Consider the following 16575-nt stretch of genomic DNA (forward strand, 5'->3'; position numbering starts at 1 on the left):
ATTAAATTCTGGCTTTACAAATGATGAGAGATCTATTGATGGTACAGGTGTGGGAAAATTGCACTTAATTTCACATACAGCTATTGAACCACATTTCTTTAATATAAATCTCTGTGAATAGGCGATGATGAGGACAGGAAGGATGGGATCCAGGACAAGGGAGTTTCTCTATATACAGTTTAATTGGCTCAGTTCAACAGCACAGGCAGCTCCTCCTTCCTCTCCAACCTGAAGTAACAGCTCCAGTGTCTCTCCCCAGTCCACTTTGGTGGAGGAACGTAACTTTATAAATATGATTGATCTTCCATTTTTCACTCTCTCCGAGCTCCTTCTTAATATCCATTTTGATCTTGTCTCTTGTAAGAAACAAATGCCCTTTGGAAGGAAAATACTTTCAAAATCCTTGAGATGTCAAGTCTTGGAAAATACTGCGGGAAAAGCCCTGCCTCTTGGGGACTGTGCCCACGCAGATGCCGTTTTGGTGCTTCTGACAAGTCACCCAAAGTTTCTGTTTTTGCAACTCCAGCGTTCTCTCGGGCTCTCTGGTTTGAGCTTCGCTGCGGCAACCCTCATCCCGAAGACTCCGTCATCGGTCTCTGGCAGGATGTGGTGGAAAACTCATTTGCAGTGGCAAGATGCAGAAGAAGTGAAGTGTGGAGCATCACCAAGCTTGCAACGGACACTGGGGAAAAGAGAGGGATGGGGAAAGAAAAGGATTGCATCGTTGAGATGAAGGGCTCTTATCCACTTAAGCAATCTCAGCCAATTCAACCAATAAGGTTGCAATCCAATACACATTTTCCTGGAAGCAAGCCTCACTGAACTGGGACTCACCGGGACTCCCTTCTAAGTAGACATCCATAGGCTTGTGTGCTGTGAATCTGCATAAATGTGCATATGACTAAAACTATAGCTTTGATGAATAATGCGTCATTTTCTTGTTTATTGCTGGCGCAGTAAACCAAATATCACAGCAGAAGACTTAGAAGAGGCTTTCCCTCCAGTAAAAAAGAGACAGGAATATCTCTTCTAAGATTTCTGCCTTAGAAGGAACCTTCAAGTTTCAGGTTTGTGCTGGAGACTGGATTGGGTTAGCTTACAAACTCTTTTATTTTCAGGATATGGAGTTTCAGTCATTTTTTTTGCTTGCTTTATCTAAGCATGTGCACTGAAACCCAAATCTCAAATCCTTCAAAGGCTGATTCAAGTCTACGTAAATCTCCTAAACTCCACCTTTTGCTTTTAAAGTGTAGGCCAATGGGGAATCCAACCACCATTTCTACCCCTTTTTTTGCTCACCATCTACCCTGATGAAGAATTCTACAGGATTCAACCTGCTGTTTTATACCTTGTCCCTTTGTGATTGGTTCCAATAAAGGCATCACCCTACTTTGCACTGTGGATTTTTATTTATTTACAGTATTTTTATCCTGCCTTTCTCCCCCAAAGGGACCCAGAGCATGCCTACCTATGATCTTGTATAATTTTGTTTTCTGGTGGCAAGGAAAATGTATTACGCATGTGCTTAGAGACACTGTTGACTTTTAATTTTACTTTACACATCCATAAATTGAAAGCAAGTTTAAAAAACTGAAACTAAGTACACCTGTTGGCCTTCGGTGAACGTGACCAAAAATAAAACAATTAGAGCTGAGATATGAAAATATCTGACTACTGCTGGTGATGACCCCAACCACTTTCTTTGGAGGGAAACTGATTTTTTTTTCATATCCTCCAAAGGATCCAACTCCTCATTAGATTCCCTGGCAACGCTGAGCAAGTACCATCCTGCAGAGTTTGAAGAGAACACTTCCTAGCTCCAGGAGGGCTTGTTCCAACAAGCAAGCATCAAAGTCAACCAGAGGGCAAGGTGAATAATCAATCAAGGGCAAAGTTAGGGTTGAACGCATGGCAGATGAATCAATAGAGCTTTTCAAAGGAAATGGTATTCCTCAGGAGCATGGATGTGCCTGGTTGCCTGACTGATGGAGATTGGGAGGCAAGTGGTTTTTCCTCACTCGCTACAGAGGGTGGGAAACTGGACAGGAGCAGAGTCTCTCAGATGGGCTTGAGAACGATGCTTTGGCCATCAAGTGCAGCAAAAGAAATGCGTCTCAGTGGGTCTGATGCAAGGCCAGACTATCCGTGAGGCTGACTGAAGCAGTTGCCCGAGGGAGTGGATGAGCAGGGGCACACCTGCCTCCTGACTCCACTGTTCCCCCTTCTCCCATGGGCAGCCCAATCCTATGCTCTGGTGCCGCTGTAAGGCAGTGATGCCAAAATGGCTGCTACTGTATCCTGAGGGACCAGAGCAGCCACCAAAGCCTCCTCAGGGTAAGGGAGACCATTGGTTCCCAGGTAGAACTCTGCTTGCGCCAATGGGTCTATTTAGCAGGCACAGGACTGAGGTGGTCCATATCGGGTGGTTTCGCTTAGAAGGGGGCACTGGATTCAGCATCTGCCTCTGCCGCCGTCCCCACCCCATCCTGGACTCGATCTGCCTACTAGCCCACCCTCCCTCCACCCACTTCTGCCCCCTCTTTGCCTGATCCCTGCCCTGAAAAGCTTCTCTGCTGCCCGGCAGGGATACTCACCACCCAGCACTCCTTGTATGCATCCTCCCAGTGGTGAGGCCCAGTGCCAGCACTGGGTGTCTCCTGCCAGTAGGAAAGTGCCTTATGGCACTTTTACAATACCCACTGCCAGCGGTGGGGCTAGAATGCCAGTGGTGCAGCAAATAGGATCAGGCGCTTAGACACACAAAGGAAGAGGGGAACGGAACAGAAGAGGAAATTTGGAGGACAGAAGAGTAGTGAGTTAGAGGAAGTCTGAAGGATAAGAGTTAAGAGCAAGATACTCTAGCAGCTTCTCCAACATTCTGCTCCATTCCCTTCTTGCTTTGCAAATCCAAGGAGCAGGAGGAGAAGTGGCAAAGGCAGTAGCTGATGTGCAGACACGTAATGGGGACAGCATTTGGCATGGCCAGGCACTATGCAAAGGGGAGCACATTTTGTCTGTCCTAAATCTACTGCCGTGAATGCTGCAAGTCCAGGGAACAGCAACCAACTTAGATGGAAAGAAAAGCCAAACAGATAAGGGGTTGGAGTATGGCTGGGGGACCTGGGTTGTATCCCCATCTCCCCAGCCATGAACTTACTAAAATTACAGTCTAAGCACATTTACTTGGGAGGAAGCCCCACTGACCACAGTGGCACTTGCTTCTCAGTAAACACACCTAGGATTGTGCTTTGAGTGACCTAGTTTAAATATCTTTCAGCCTCAGTTCCCCATCTGTAAACTGTGAATAATGGGGACCTACCTACCTTTGCTTAAACAAAGCAAAAATTGTAACAGTGGGGAAATGGCTTGGTGCAAGTCCCAGGGCAGTCTCCCACTGCTGTAACATAAAAAAGGGAATTTGTTACTGAAATTTTGTCTTCATCAGAATTTGAAGTGGACGTGATGGATCCTTCCCAGAAAAAACTATGGAGGAATTTCTAGGGAAGTCAAATCCTTCTTAAGCAGGCCAGCAACATTTCTGAAGGGAGGGAAAGAGGGAAAACTCCAGTTCCAGACATGCTTTCTCTCCCCCACTTCCCCCCCCCTCTTTTGGCATGCCAAGGGGAGTATTTAACTTAACCCACTTCACAGGGCTATACAGTATACTGCCCTGAGTTCCCCAGAAGACAGGCAGAATATAAACACAACAAATAATAATAATAATATTGGTATTTACATAATACTGGTATTTATATACCGCCTTTCTGGTCATCGGATGACTCCTCTGACTTTATTCAAGGCGGTTCACATAGGCAGGCTAAACCCCCGAGGGGATTTTTACAATAACGGAAAGGTTCTATCCTTCAAGAACCACACAACATTTCAGATGGATCTTTCACTTCTGGCCCCCAGTTGCCTCCCTCGCTGGCTGACAAGCCGCTCCTTCACCTCTCACTTGAAGGGCAGCCAAGACACTTCTTCGCTCACACCGAAGAGCAGGTGGAATAACTCAGCTCAGCTTGTCAGCTGCTTCAAGGTCGCAATGAAAAGCACCAGCAAGGTTTCTCAAGGGGGGGTTCTGCACCTCCTTTGCTGAGCAGGAAGTACTACGAAGCAGAGGTGCATGAACGGGCAGCACAATGGCCAGATTGGAGCAACCAGTGCTGGGCCATCCATGCTGACTTTTCAAGTCCTTCTGAATTAGCAGCAATCAGCCCCATCTCCTGTTGGAGATGACCGCAAGCTGTCAGGTATACTCATTCGACGTGCCCGACACACAGGCAGGCACCCGACAGAAAGCAACCACAGACTTTCCTCAGCAGCTCTGCAAGCGTGGAGGGCACTCTAGGAGAAACTGGTGGGTCTGGGAATCCAAACTCCAGTTCCAGGCATGCTTGCTCTCGCCCTCTTCCCCCCCCTTCTTTTGGCACGCCAAGGTGAGTATTTAAAAAGTGTTCAAGCTTATCTGTTAAGAAGTTCAAGGCTTTCTCTCTAAACTATCTACTAATCAATAGAGGCCACATATTTCCCACAGTCTGTAGAGCCTTTAAAACAGAAAAGGGGGGGGGGGAAATAGGTCCTTTTGTCTGATCTGGAAACATTTTTCATCATGAAAGCATGAAGTCAGGTACAGGTCTAGTCATTTAGCTCCAGTGTGGCTTCGAGGTCCCATAAAGAGGGTGAGGTTCTTCTTATCTGCAGGGACAGCTTCATGTTTGAGGGGGCCCTCAATTAGATGCTGTCTGGTGGGCTTCCTCTTTTGAGGGGGACCCCTCTTTGGAGGGGGCAGCCATGGATCTTTTATGGTCCACTCAGTGATTGTCAACTAGGGACTGCCACCCCCACCACCACCACCCCCACATAATCCCCAGAACACTATGTCAGGTATAGGGGGCCCATAAACTCTGAGAAGTTTTCAGTTGGTTCAGAAGGCTTTGCTATTAAATCTGTCCTCCATATGCCTGAAACTCCATCCCAAAGGCACTAGGCACAGCCAGGCTCTTCCCCTAACCTACCAATCACTGCTTCTACCATGAGCAAACAGACTCTGCCTCATCCCATCTGTCTCCATCTTCTGCCCTGCCCCTGAGCTTTCACACTTTGCCCTTGCATCTCAGGCACTGAATCTCAAGAGAGTCCGTGTGGTATAATGGTTAGTACAACCAGGTTAGGATTAAGCACTCGCAGGTTCAGATACTCCCTTGACTGTGAAGCTGAGTGGATAAACTTGGCCAGTCACTCTCTTTTGGCCTTCCATATCTCATGGGGTTGTTGTGAAGATAAGACGGGAAGGGAGAAGTATTTGTGTCTCCCTGACCTTCTTGGAGGAAGGGGCAGGATAAAAATGCAATAAATAAATAAAACTCTTGATGTATGCCAGCATTGGCTAAACACTTAGGACGCCAGATTCTCCAAGTGTGTAAGCTCATACCCAACCACCTTTGGAGGCAATGGCTTTGTTTGGGGCATCCATTTCCCCTCAAACAGAACATGCTTTACCATTTACCTGTTTACTGGAAGACATATTGGTTAACGAACTGATGCTGCTGGTATCCGTGACCACCATGGCCGAAGGGAACCGGGATGTGTGGGAATACTGAGGGGGTTCCTGCTTGTGTGTATACACTGTGGAGAAAAACCCAACAGTCATTCCATCATGCAAGGGGACAGGAAGATGGGCAGCCATTTTAGAGCACCACCACAAACCGCCGCTAACACAGAAAATCCCTCTCCACATATTCCACAGCCAAACTTAATGCCTGGAGCTTAATTGTTTCCAGCAGCTTAATGGAAATCAGAACCGCTCTTTGAGCCTCCTGAAATGTGATCAGAACAAAACAGGAAAAGGGCATGGGAACAAAACAGAAAATTGTTTTTGCTTCTTCTGAGGTAATATTTTCCAACTGGAGGAGTCACTAAATGAGATTTCCTTCCTTCAAACCATCCCTCAATACTGTCCTTGTTTGGGATGCTTTTTGTCTTAAACTCACAACCTGATCCTACGTGTTTCCTTGGAAGCAAGTCTTGCTGAATTCAACCTAACTTACTCCAAAATGACTGAACATGGAACTGCAGCCTTAGTTCTCATTCCCAACTGAAACTGAGCCTAGTTTGTTTGCTACACAATTTTATCCCCCCTTTCTTCCAAAGAAGGGTCTCCGTGGCGTCTCCCCCCAACCCCACTTTAATTCTTGTCACAACCTTGTCAGGTAAGTGAGATTGGGAGACAGTGACTAGCTCCACTCATCACTCACCAGGTTTTGTGCCTGAGCAGGGATTTGAACATAGCTTTCTGATCTAAGCTTAACACTCTAACTGGGTACTGCATGTGCAACTAGCTCTGTTTACTCCTCTCCATCCCTCTTGCCTGGCCTCTGTCTTTCTGCTCTTGCTATTCTCCCTGTATTGAAGTTTAGATTGTATATCTCTGGGGCAGGGCAGGGCCAGCCCAAGATTCCCTGGTGCCTCAAGAGGCATGCTAAATGTTGCCCCCTTTCTTGATTATGCACCAGCCTCTGCTCCTCACATTCTCCAAAGTTCTAGTTTAGCACTCTCCTCCCCTCCACATTTCCTCTTCTGAGTGGCATAGCAAGGGGGTGGGGAGGCAGTCCACCCCAGTTGCCAGCATTGCTCCTGCCCTGGCCACCCGGCCTTGGACATGGTGCAGCCTGGCTGGCAGGAGGTTTGATTGTCGCTAAAAAGCAGTGGGCAGGAGAGCCAGAGGTGCCCATAGCAGCCAAAGACAATGCACACCCACATCAGGCACACCATAGCCGACTTCTCTTCCCTCCAGCAAGCAAAAGCTCAGCAACCCAGAGGTGACATGTGACATCATCATGTCACCGCCAAACTTCTAGGTTGCCAAGCTCTGCACCCCCAGTGATGCCACTGCCTCTTCCTCTCTGCCCCCCTCTTCCTAAGGTGACCACTTCGGTTGGCCTCATGGATGGGCCAGCCCTCAGTTCTTGATGCTGCTGTTATTCTGTAAAAGGATGCGTATAATGAAGTTATGTTAAGAACAACTTCCAGAAGTCAGGGATCTGACTAGTGACTTTCTAGAGTGCAGAATAAATCACAGATAAAAGTAAAACCTGCAGAATGAACTATGCAAAATAAGAGACATTTGGAACATGGGCTTAATTTGCATAAGGTGGTCGGGTTGAAGAACAGCTTTTTCTTATCATAGAATCTGGTTTACCCTTAGAGCATAAATGTTGATTTATTTTTTTTTTTGAGGCACAGTGTACAGGCAGCCTGGGCTGTTTGCTTTCAATTCCTTTGCGACCTTTGTATCTTTTTCAGCTGTCTACATTATTGCATAGGTGCACTGATGAAACAGTGCAAAAAATAGTATTCTTGATGGGATCATATACGCAGTTACATCTAGATTCTTTCTTTGCAGTGTTTTGCAGAGCAAAGATTCTTTCTTTGCACACTTGCACTTACTTTATCAATTTGAAAACAAGAACAGGCAATATGAAACTCCAAAATGCAGGGAGAAATTCAGAAGCACCCTTTAACTACAATGAGAAGCTCCAAGAGGCAATGAACGACAGCCTCTGAACGCTGCTCTACACTCTGGATTCCTTTGCTAGCCCACAATCTGCAATCATAGAGTGGCTTTCCAGATTCACAGACTAACATTGTGGAGAGATTCAAAATGACCAGGTTCACATGACCAAACCAACCATTAGTTGGTTTAGCCTAGAAGGTGAGCAAGGTAAGTCCATTAACTCCTTCCTCCCCTTACCTTCTCAGCTCTATCACCAAGTCATGATATTTCAGGCTTGGCTTGTTCAACTACAGCTCTATAGCCCAAGCAAAGCTTAGAACTGTGGCTGAACCCTGGCTTACGTACAAGGGTGTCACAACAGCTTGACATTAGTTTCATATCTGATTCGCAGTTGTAAGCCAGAGTTCAACCACTGTTCCTGGCTTCACAAGAGCTGCAGAGCTCTGCTTTAACAAGGAAGGATATCTAGTAGCATGAGAGATAAGGAAGAAAGAGTAGAAAGGAGCAAGCAGGTTCAATTTGCATTACTTATCAAAATACCAATGTGGTTTATTGATCATGTTAACTGGGCCAATCACCAGGATACTGAAAAGCGTGAATCTTGTCTAAGGCAGTGACTTTCTGGAAAACCAGCATCTGAGCTTCAACTAGTGCTGAAGGTTCACAGGTCACCCCACTTGACTAACCCCTGACACCACCACCGACGCCACCTTCCCCAACGGCCTGCACAGATACACAAAAAACTAAGCCCCTCTTTTCACCTCAGCAAATACCTGACAAGTTCCTTACTGTGTGAATTCTGCAGTTGCGTCACGGTGGCCATGAAGGGCTGTTGTGCCATGGGGTTGGGCGACTGTTGCATAATTGGTTGCTGGTGTGGGCTGTGCAGCTGTTGGGAGAACTGGACAGGCTGGAGGGCTGCCAGGCTGCTGGCAACACTGTTGATGACGGGGACACTCTGTGCTTGGGAACTATTTAGACCTGAGAGAGAGAGACAAGAAGGAACAATGGGAGGCTTCTGGGACACTGAAATTATAAGATATGGGTATCACATTCAAGGACTAAAGGGGTTTCATCAGGCACTTGGGGAGTCCCCAATATGGCCACAACTCCCTACAAGTGTTGGACTCTCCTCAGGCTCACAAGTGGCTAGACTCTCCTCAGGGTTAGGAAACGGATGCTGTTTTTGACGCAAAGTTGCTGCCTCGTGTTGGCTACTCTCTTGCTCTGTGCCATAGCATCAGGTAATTTTTTTGGTAATTTTAAAATAACAACATTGTAATATGGCATGTTAATCGTCTTTCTGCCTCAAGACACCCAAAGCTACATATAATTTCTAGAAACTCAGTCTGCTAAAAACAGAAAAATATTTTAAAACCAGCAAACAAACCATTTTAAACTCCTGTATGGAGGGAATAAATAGAGCATTCACTTCTTGTTTTGAGTAAACTACAATTTACCATGACATCCAAACTCAGGGAGCTGTGGTTTATTAACAAATCAGATTTGAAACCATCATTTGATCCTGGTTTGTTTGAATAAACCATAGTTAGACTAAACCATAGTTGCCCAATGATGAACATCACAGAAAACTTAGGTTGATTCCAAACTGAAAGTAAGAACTTTCAATTTTTGCCCTTCAAGGGTAAAAAAAAAAAAAATGGAGAAGAGGCAGAGTGGGTGATTCTGAGGATCACTGCATTCATTCACAATGGTTTAAAGATCATCTGAACCTAGCTGCTATGTTTAAAAGATGTCACGGATCCTCTTATGAGATTAGACCAGCATATTTGTTTGCATTACATTGAGATTTCATTTTAATTCAGGTTATTTTTTGAACAGGATTATGGATTTTGAAAGAAAAAAATCAGATTTCAATTTTTTCCGGTTCCTGACCCCTACCATGAAACCCAAAATCTGGTTCACCAGCACAGCAGAAAAGCACTTACTTTGTGTGATAGCCATGACTCCAGATAATGGGGTCATGATGAGGTTCTGGGACTGCTGAGGATTGTGATGGGAAAAGCTGTGGATGTTGGTTAAGGTACTAACAGGGGGAAGTCCACCTCCAGACACTGCAATCTGCCAAGGAATGAAAATGAAAAATTGAAAATTGGGGGACCATCAGTCAACCAAATAGCTTCAATGCAGGAGCGTGCTATATTCACTTTTAGAGACATTGTACATTTTATTGGAAGCCTTTTAGCTTTCCTCAGAATTCCTAGAAACATTGTACCTGAACAGGTTTAGCTCAGATTTTGCTCTGGGTGAAATCCAATGATATCTTAGAGAGGTGTGAACGCCTTTCAGCCCTGAGTAATGTGGATTATCTTATCAAAATTACTTTAATTCTTGCAATTCCCTAAAGAAGGGCCTCTAAAATTTGTGTTGCCTTTTACTTCAGAAAAAATTCCATTTCAGCAATTCTGTTTCTAGAGCACAGTGTAACCCCAGCTGAGGGAGTCAGTAATGACTTCCTGGATGAATGGTCAGGCTTTCTCAGGAGAGAACTATGCATCTCTATAGAGAAGGACTATAAAAATCACCCAGTGTAACATGAATCAGTCAAGCTGGACCAAGGAAAATAACCCAACCAGATGGATTTCTAGAATATTCTCACTGTTCTTGCCACTGAGGGCTGCCTGAACCCAAACAAAAAATAAATGAATATAACTATATTAGGGTTTGGCAATGGTGGCACCGGAAAAAAAAATATGGAAACACAGAAGGGACAGATTTCATTTCATGGAATGACCTTTTGTCCCACAAGCTTCTGAAAGAAAAAGAAAACTGGTCATTTCACATTAAAGTTCACATTCTAAACATATTTTCTCTGAAGTGAGCCTTATTGATTTTGATGGAGTTCATCATCATCATTCTTTATTTACCGTCACAGACCCAACATTTTTGATGGAGTTAATTTTCAAGGAAGCATGCCCAGGACTGCATCGTTATTTTAATTTCTTGTTTATGGTTCATCACTGGGGGCTGAATTACATGCTTGCGGGGGGGGACTTACCCCCTTATCCTCCCCCAGCTCTACTCATGGAATTTGGGGGAAGCTAGTAAAAGAGCCTGAGGCAGAAGCAGGCCTTAGGAGCTGCAAAGTCCAATTGGAGACTTTCTTTTTCTTGTGGGGGCCCCAGGTTCACAGCCAATTTCAAAATATAAACAGTATAAACAAACACTACTGACTTTTTAAGAATTCAGAGAAAATTAAAATTGTCGCTGTTCTCCATGAAATTTGCAATGCGATGTTAGGTCTCTGCTGCAGTGTGTTATTGTGTGTTTTGACAAGGCTAGGGGCCCAATCCTAACTAATTTTCTAGCACAGATGTAACCACAATGAAGCCCCACAGTAAGAGAACAAATGTTCCCCTACTTTGAAGAGGCCTCTGTGACTGCCCCCACTCACTGCAGGATGCAGCACATGCCTTGTTGGCATGGCTGCTTCAGTGCTGGAAAGTTGGATAGGATTGGCCCTGGATTGCCCTAGTACATAGCTCTCTTAGGCGCAGGGTCCAATTGGGAGGGATTGGACCAACTGGCTTAAAGCCAACCCTGCCAGTTAAACCATGGATATCTGAGGTTGACAATGTGTTATTTTATCTAGTATAAGAACACTTGCATGGAAATGGTGTTCAATATGGGCCACCTCAGACTATACGTACCCTGTCCAACTGGCTCCATGTGTAAAAGAGGTCCATGCTCACACATCGTTCATTCTTACATTAATTTGAAGCAACTGCCCCCTCAAGTGATTAGAAATTGCTCCAAATTCTCCTGGACGTGAAGAAAGGAGCCATGACAAATGTCATGAGCATGGACAACCTTTATTGTATGTGGCTAGTTGGCCAGGGAAATTATTGTACAAACCGGGTCAGCCCACTTGCTGCTCTTATTAACCTCACCCATCTGGGACTGTGGCATCTGCCCATGTTCTATGGAGCATATTTAATTCATGTAGCACATGACCGAGCCTTTGAGACTCACTGTCAAACTAAGAGAGATGAGAGTAACCCTAGAACACATTCAGTTCTCCCCTTTGGCCACGTATTGAAGGAAAGACCAGCAATTATGGACAAGTTATCAATTTCAGGGATGCCTGTCTGCCACTGCCGCTCTTCTCAGAGAAGAACTTCTAATAAACTTCTGAAAAACCCCACAAGCAGTTTAAAAGCCACTGATACATCTTCACCCTGCCGGACCACAAATTTAAAAAAGAAAAACTTTTCTGTGAAGCTCAAATTCCATCTATTTTTTCCTCGAAGGAGATATTCCTCAAGGCCAGTTCATTTCAGACAGGCACGGATGCGAGACAAAAACAAACCATTTCTAGAAAACCATGTAAGCACCAGCACATTTCAGAAAAGCCATTAAGACTGAAAAAATATGAATTAATAAGCGACAGGGGAGGGGAGTCACCTGACAGCAAAAGAATTCAACCTCATGATAACAAACAAAGTCTGCCGAGGTGATCTCCAGAATTATGGCCCCAAGTGCAGAGTCATAAAACATGCCCAGAGACCTGATTAACGCATGCCTTGAAATAAAACATTGGCATTATTCCTAGGCAAATTCCAATGCAAATTCTGATTTTAACTGTGTGGGGTCAGGAAACAGATTTTAAAGGGTACGTTGCGTTTAGCTCCATTAACACAGAGTAGTTGAGCTAAATCACCAGCATAGTGATTCTCACCATCTCTCCAACTGAGGAAAACTGTGAGTTTAGCACTACACGACAAGCGGACATTCAACAGGGGTAGCTTTATCTGACTACCCCTGTTGAACCACAGTATTCTACCCCTGTTGAAATGCAATTCTAATTTTAGAAATGCAATAATGAGGAGGGGGAAAAAAACCAATGACTCAGAGCCTTTGAGAAGGTTCATTTGTAGATGGAGAAGATGGAGGAAGAGGTCACATGACACCCCATGCTCTGCATCTCCACAGTGCTGAGGACAGAGGATCCTCGGATTACTTTCTCCCTCTGCCTAACTGTGGCAGGGAAAAGAAGCTGCATGATCTTATAGGGTACCACCCCTTAGCTTTCCAGCAGCTTGACCACAAGGAAGGGGCATCATCCAACATGGCTCTGCAGGAAGGGGGACTGCACGCACCCCCTCCCTGTTGGATTACACAAACAGCAGAAGGTGAGCAGCCCTTGAACTGGTTTTGGCCTGAGGGTTCTGTCAACCCTGGCACCACCATTGCCCTTGAGTGTTAGTGGCATTATTTTCAGGACATAACATTATTACTGGGGCGGGTGCCAGGGATTGGCATTGTTGGACAAATGCCAAGAAACTGCATCCCTCAGAAGGGCTCACTCATCCCTGAAACTACTTTTGTACTTGTAGCTTTTGTGAGGTGTTGATGGAGGCCTCCTCTTGCCCAGCCCATCTACCAAGGTAAACCCCACAATAAATATTATATTATTATTATTATTATTATTAATAATAATAATAATAATAATAATAATAATAATAATAATAATAATAATAATAATAATAATAATTCCATGAACCTTATTTGCTTATTTTAAAGTATCTTAAAGTGCCCCACCTTTCTGCTGACAAGGCTCCGAGAGTGGCTTACTTAAAATCAAACTCTGGGAAACCATTATAGCAGAAAAAAGTGGCAGCGCTCAGGTAGAGGGGTCCCAAAACTCTGAATTGGCCTTAATTAATATTACTGTCATTCAATTTTAAAAGGCCTCAACTGAGCTAATCCTATGAATTTTAATTGATGGATCTAATGATTACATTTGCATTTATTACATTACATAAGGGTAAAGTTAAGTTCTGAAGCAAGAAGCAAGCTTGCCCTGCTAACTAAGCACAGGGGCACATTTTAATTTCATGGGTGGTTCTCATATTCAACAGTGTGAGAGCAACTGGCCCAGTTTATCTCAGCACAGAGCCCTTCCGAGTGCCTGTTTACTGGTGTCTACCTTGTCTCTCTTTTTAGATTGTAAATCTGTTTTGGGCAGCAAACCATCTTCTCATTCATCTCGCTAGGTAAACCACTTTGAGACCTTGTTTTTGTTCAAAAGCAGTACATAAATATTTTAAATGCTACAAATAATCATAATCATTTTCTTTGTTTTTAGATGATACACCCATGTGTCAGAGCAGCCATTATACCCTTCCCGTGATAAAGTCTTGATCCAACTGGCCCTCTCTGTGGCTACTATAAAGTTAAACATGTCAGGGCCCATGATGTGTTTTAATGTAAATGTAGTGTGGTCTTTAGATGAAGCATTCCCTTCTATGCGGGAGAAAGAAGGAATGCATCTTTTAAGGTAATGCTTGCTCTGCAATATTATAGATACCTGTATTATAATTCCCCCCCCCCCCAAATCTGTAGCCCAATTAATCAGTGGTATTCTTACAGCCTAATCCTATGCATGTTTACTCAGTTGTAAGTCACATTATACTCAATGAGGCTTACCCCCAGGTAAGTGTGCATAGGATTGCAGCCTCGGTGAATTATGAGCTTTTTAAAACCTAAATTATTAACCCAGCCATTTTCAACCATTGTGTCATGGCACACCGGTGTGCCGTGATTGGTCTGCAGGTGTGCCGTGGGAGTTTGGGGAAGGGTCATTTATTAGTAGGACCATTGGGGATGTGAGCCCCCCACCAACAGCGTGATGTGCCTTGTCAATTGTACAAAAACTGATGGTGTGCCTTGACAATTTTAGTATTGGGTCAGTGTGCCATGAGATGAAAATGGTTGAAAATCAACATTAATTAGGACTACAACAACCCATGTAAGCCTGAATGTAGACAATTATAAGGGTGAAACAGATCATGGGAACTTCCTGGAAAAGAAACTGACCCCATATATGAAATTTAATACAGGGTACGTTTGAAGACTTAAAGGGGCTGGGGTGGAAATGAACAAGAGATTTTTAAAAATCTGTGGGAATATCACTGGCAGAGAAGAGCAAACAGCGATCCACCCACCATTTCACTTTAGAAGGCATTCGATCAATAAACCGAGAATGGCTCCGTGTCACATTTATTGGCAAGTTTCAAAGCTTATACCACTACCTTCTGCCAGGGAAAGGTGAGGTCAGAGTGCCAGCTTTTACTGAGTGTAACTGAGAATTTCCCCTTCCCAGCCCTACAAACGCTTCATTGTTTACTATGGGTCTGGTTCAAAAAGACAGAAAGTTTAAAAAAAGGAAAAAGAAAGTCTTGTTTGTTTTGCCTGCCCAGGTCTCTTATCTTATCACCACCTGAGCTACAATAGGCCAGGTGTACTTACCATTTTACCATCCGGTGAGAGCAAGCTGTGGCCTGGGTCCAAACCCGCCGGAGACACTTGCTGTAGGACAGCCTGGCTGGTGGTCACCATGGCACTGTTGCCATGGTGGCTGATGGTAGAAGAGGAGGTGACTTCACTGTTTCCCGGTTGGCTGTAGCGGACGCCTGGGAAGCAAAATAAAACATGTGTTTGTATTAATGACAAAGATATCCAGAATCATAAGGTATCCTGAATCCTAAGAACATAACAAGAACTTGGCAATTATGTGTACATTTTAGAATCGAGGAAATTGCTGTGCCCGTGCAAACTGCAGTCTGGGGGAGTGGTTTTCAGTAGGAAAATAAAAAGAGTGGGAAGAATGAACATTCCCCTGCTTGCATGCTCCAATCAAGGTCATGAGGCCAACTGAGAAAGTCCATCACTCCTGCCCCCTCCAGCTCACCACTCTTCTGCCCTCCATAATTTCTCTTCTGTTCCATCCCTCTCTTTCTCTTTGAATCCAGGAAGTAGGAAGTAAGAGCTGCAGAGCCAGTGGTTGGTGTTCTGATGGAAATGGAGAATGGCACCTGCCTTGCCCTCTCAGATACCTGGAGGTCAGACTTGCCCCCAGTCTCAATCAGAGTTGTCCCATGCATATCTTTTTTTCTTTTTTTTTTTGCCAAAAAAAAAAGGAGGTGTACTTCTCCATTTTGCTTTCACCACCCGGAATGGCTTCAAAGGGGGAGAGGAGGGGCCCCTTGCACATGGAGGTGAGGCTCTTTGCAAAACTTAGATCGCAATCCAAACCCCTTATGTCAGTGCTTTCCAGCACTGGCATAGTGGTGCCAATGGGACATGTGCTACATCCTGCAGTAGGGTGTCACTCACAGAGGTTTCCTCAAAGTAAGGGAATGTTTGTTCCCTTACCTCAGAGCTGCATTACCCTTATGTCAGTGCTGGAAAGCACTGACATAAGGGGTTAGGATTGCACCCTTAGTGCATTGCACCCCCTCTAGCTATGTCACTGTGTGGCACTAAAGGTTGGATGTGAGATATATGCAGCCTGGATAAGTCACATAGGTAATCCCACCCAGTCAAGAGAACCACACAGTGAAAGAAGCTGATGTTGAAATGCTCCAGAGCCACTCAGTTTGAACAGCTGGGATGTCACTGAAGGCAAATAAATTACAGGTATGGTGAGAACATTGAAAGCACTAGAAGGCAATCAAGGACGAAAGCAATATGAAGAGATGTTACAGCTTCGCGTTGCTTGAAGGAAGGAGAAGATACAAATGTAAAATATGTAAAGCTACATGAGTTCACCCAGGGCCAAATAAAATTGCTTTGGGGGATGACTCTAGCCCATAGGCTGTCTGTAGGCCATCCCATGTCCAATGCAGGATATTTCAAGGCATTTGTGCCCCAGCTACAACTCTATCTGAACTTCTCACAACATCGAAAAGAGCTCTGGTGTTTTGTGAGATGATTATAGGTCTGCTTGCTCAATGTCAAATGAGGAAGTAGCTCCTCACAGTGGAACAGAAAGCAAACAGCATGAACCAGATATCTACAAAACACAGAATATACCAAAAGAGCCCTTGGACCCTGGAGCACAGTAAGAAGACTGGCATTCTACTAGCAGAGCCAAGCAGGTACATTTGGAAGGTTGTGCCCTATGTGATGGTTTTCTGTGGTTTGCACAATTGCTATTTTCTTACTATCCTAAGGGCGCAATCCTAACCAATTTTCCAGCACTGGCATAGCTGTGCCAATATGGTGAGCACTGCATCCTGCAGTGGGGAGGCAGTCAA

General features: G+C 44.6%; 1 protein-coding gene across 2 annotated transcripts in view; it reads right to left on the reverse strand.

The window, feature by feature from the left end:
• Window positions 1-661: 661 nt before the first annotated feature.
• Window positions 662-16575, reverse strand: part of HNF1B (HNF1 homeobox B) — a 63103-nt gene continuing 47189 nt past the window's right edge. For both annotated transcript variants that reach the window (XM_066635524.1, XM_066635523.1), the window contains exons 5-9: window positions 14786-14949; window positions 9463-9595; window positions 8303-8494; window positions 5507-5625; window positions 662-682 (exon numbers count right to left, since the gene is read on the reverse strand). In XM_066635524.1, coding sequence (XP_066491621.1) covers window positions 662-682; window positions 5507-5625; window positions 8303-8494; window positions 9463-9595; window positions 14786-14949 — 629 coding nt within the window. The remainder of the gene's footprint in view (window positions 683-5506; window positions 5626-8302; window positions 8495-9462; window positions 9596-14785; window positions 14950-16575) is intronic.

The sequence above is a fragment of the Tiliqua scincoides genome, chromosome 8, assembly GCF_035046505.1.
Source record: "Tiliqua scincoides isolate rTilSci1 chromosome 8, rTilSci1.hap2, whole genome shotgun sequence".
Classification (NCBI taxonomy): Eukaryota; Metazoa; Chordata; class Lepidosauria; order Squamata; family Scincidae; genus Tiliqua; species Tiliqua scincoides.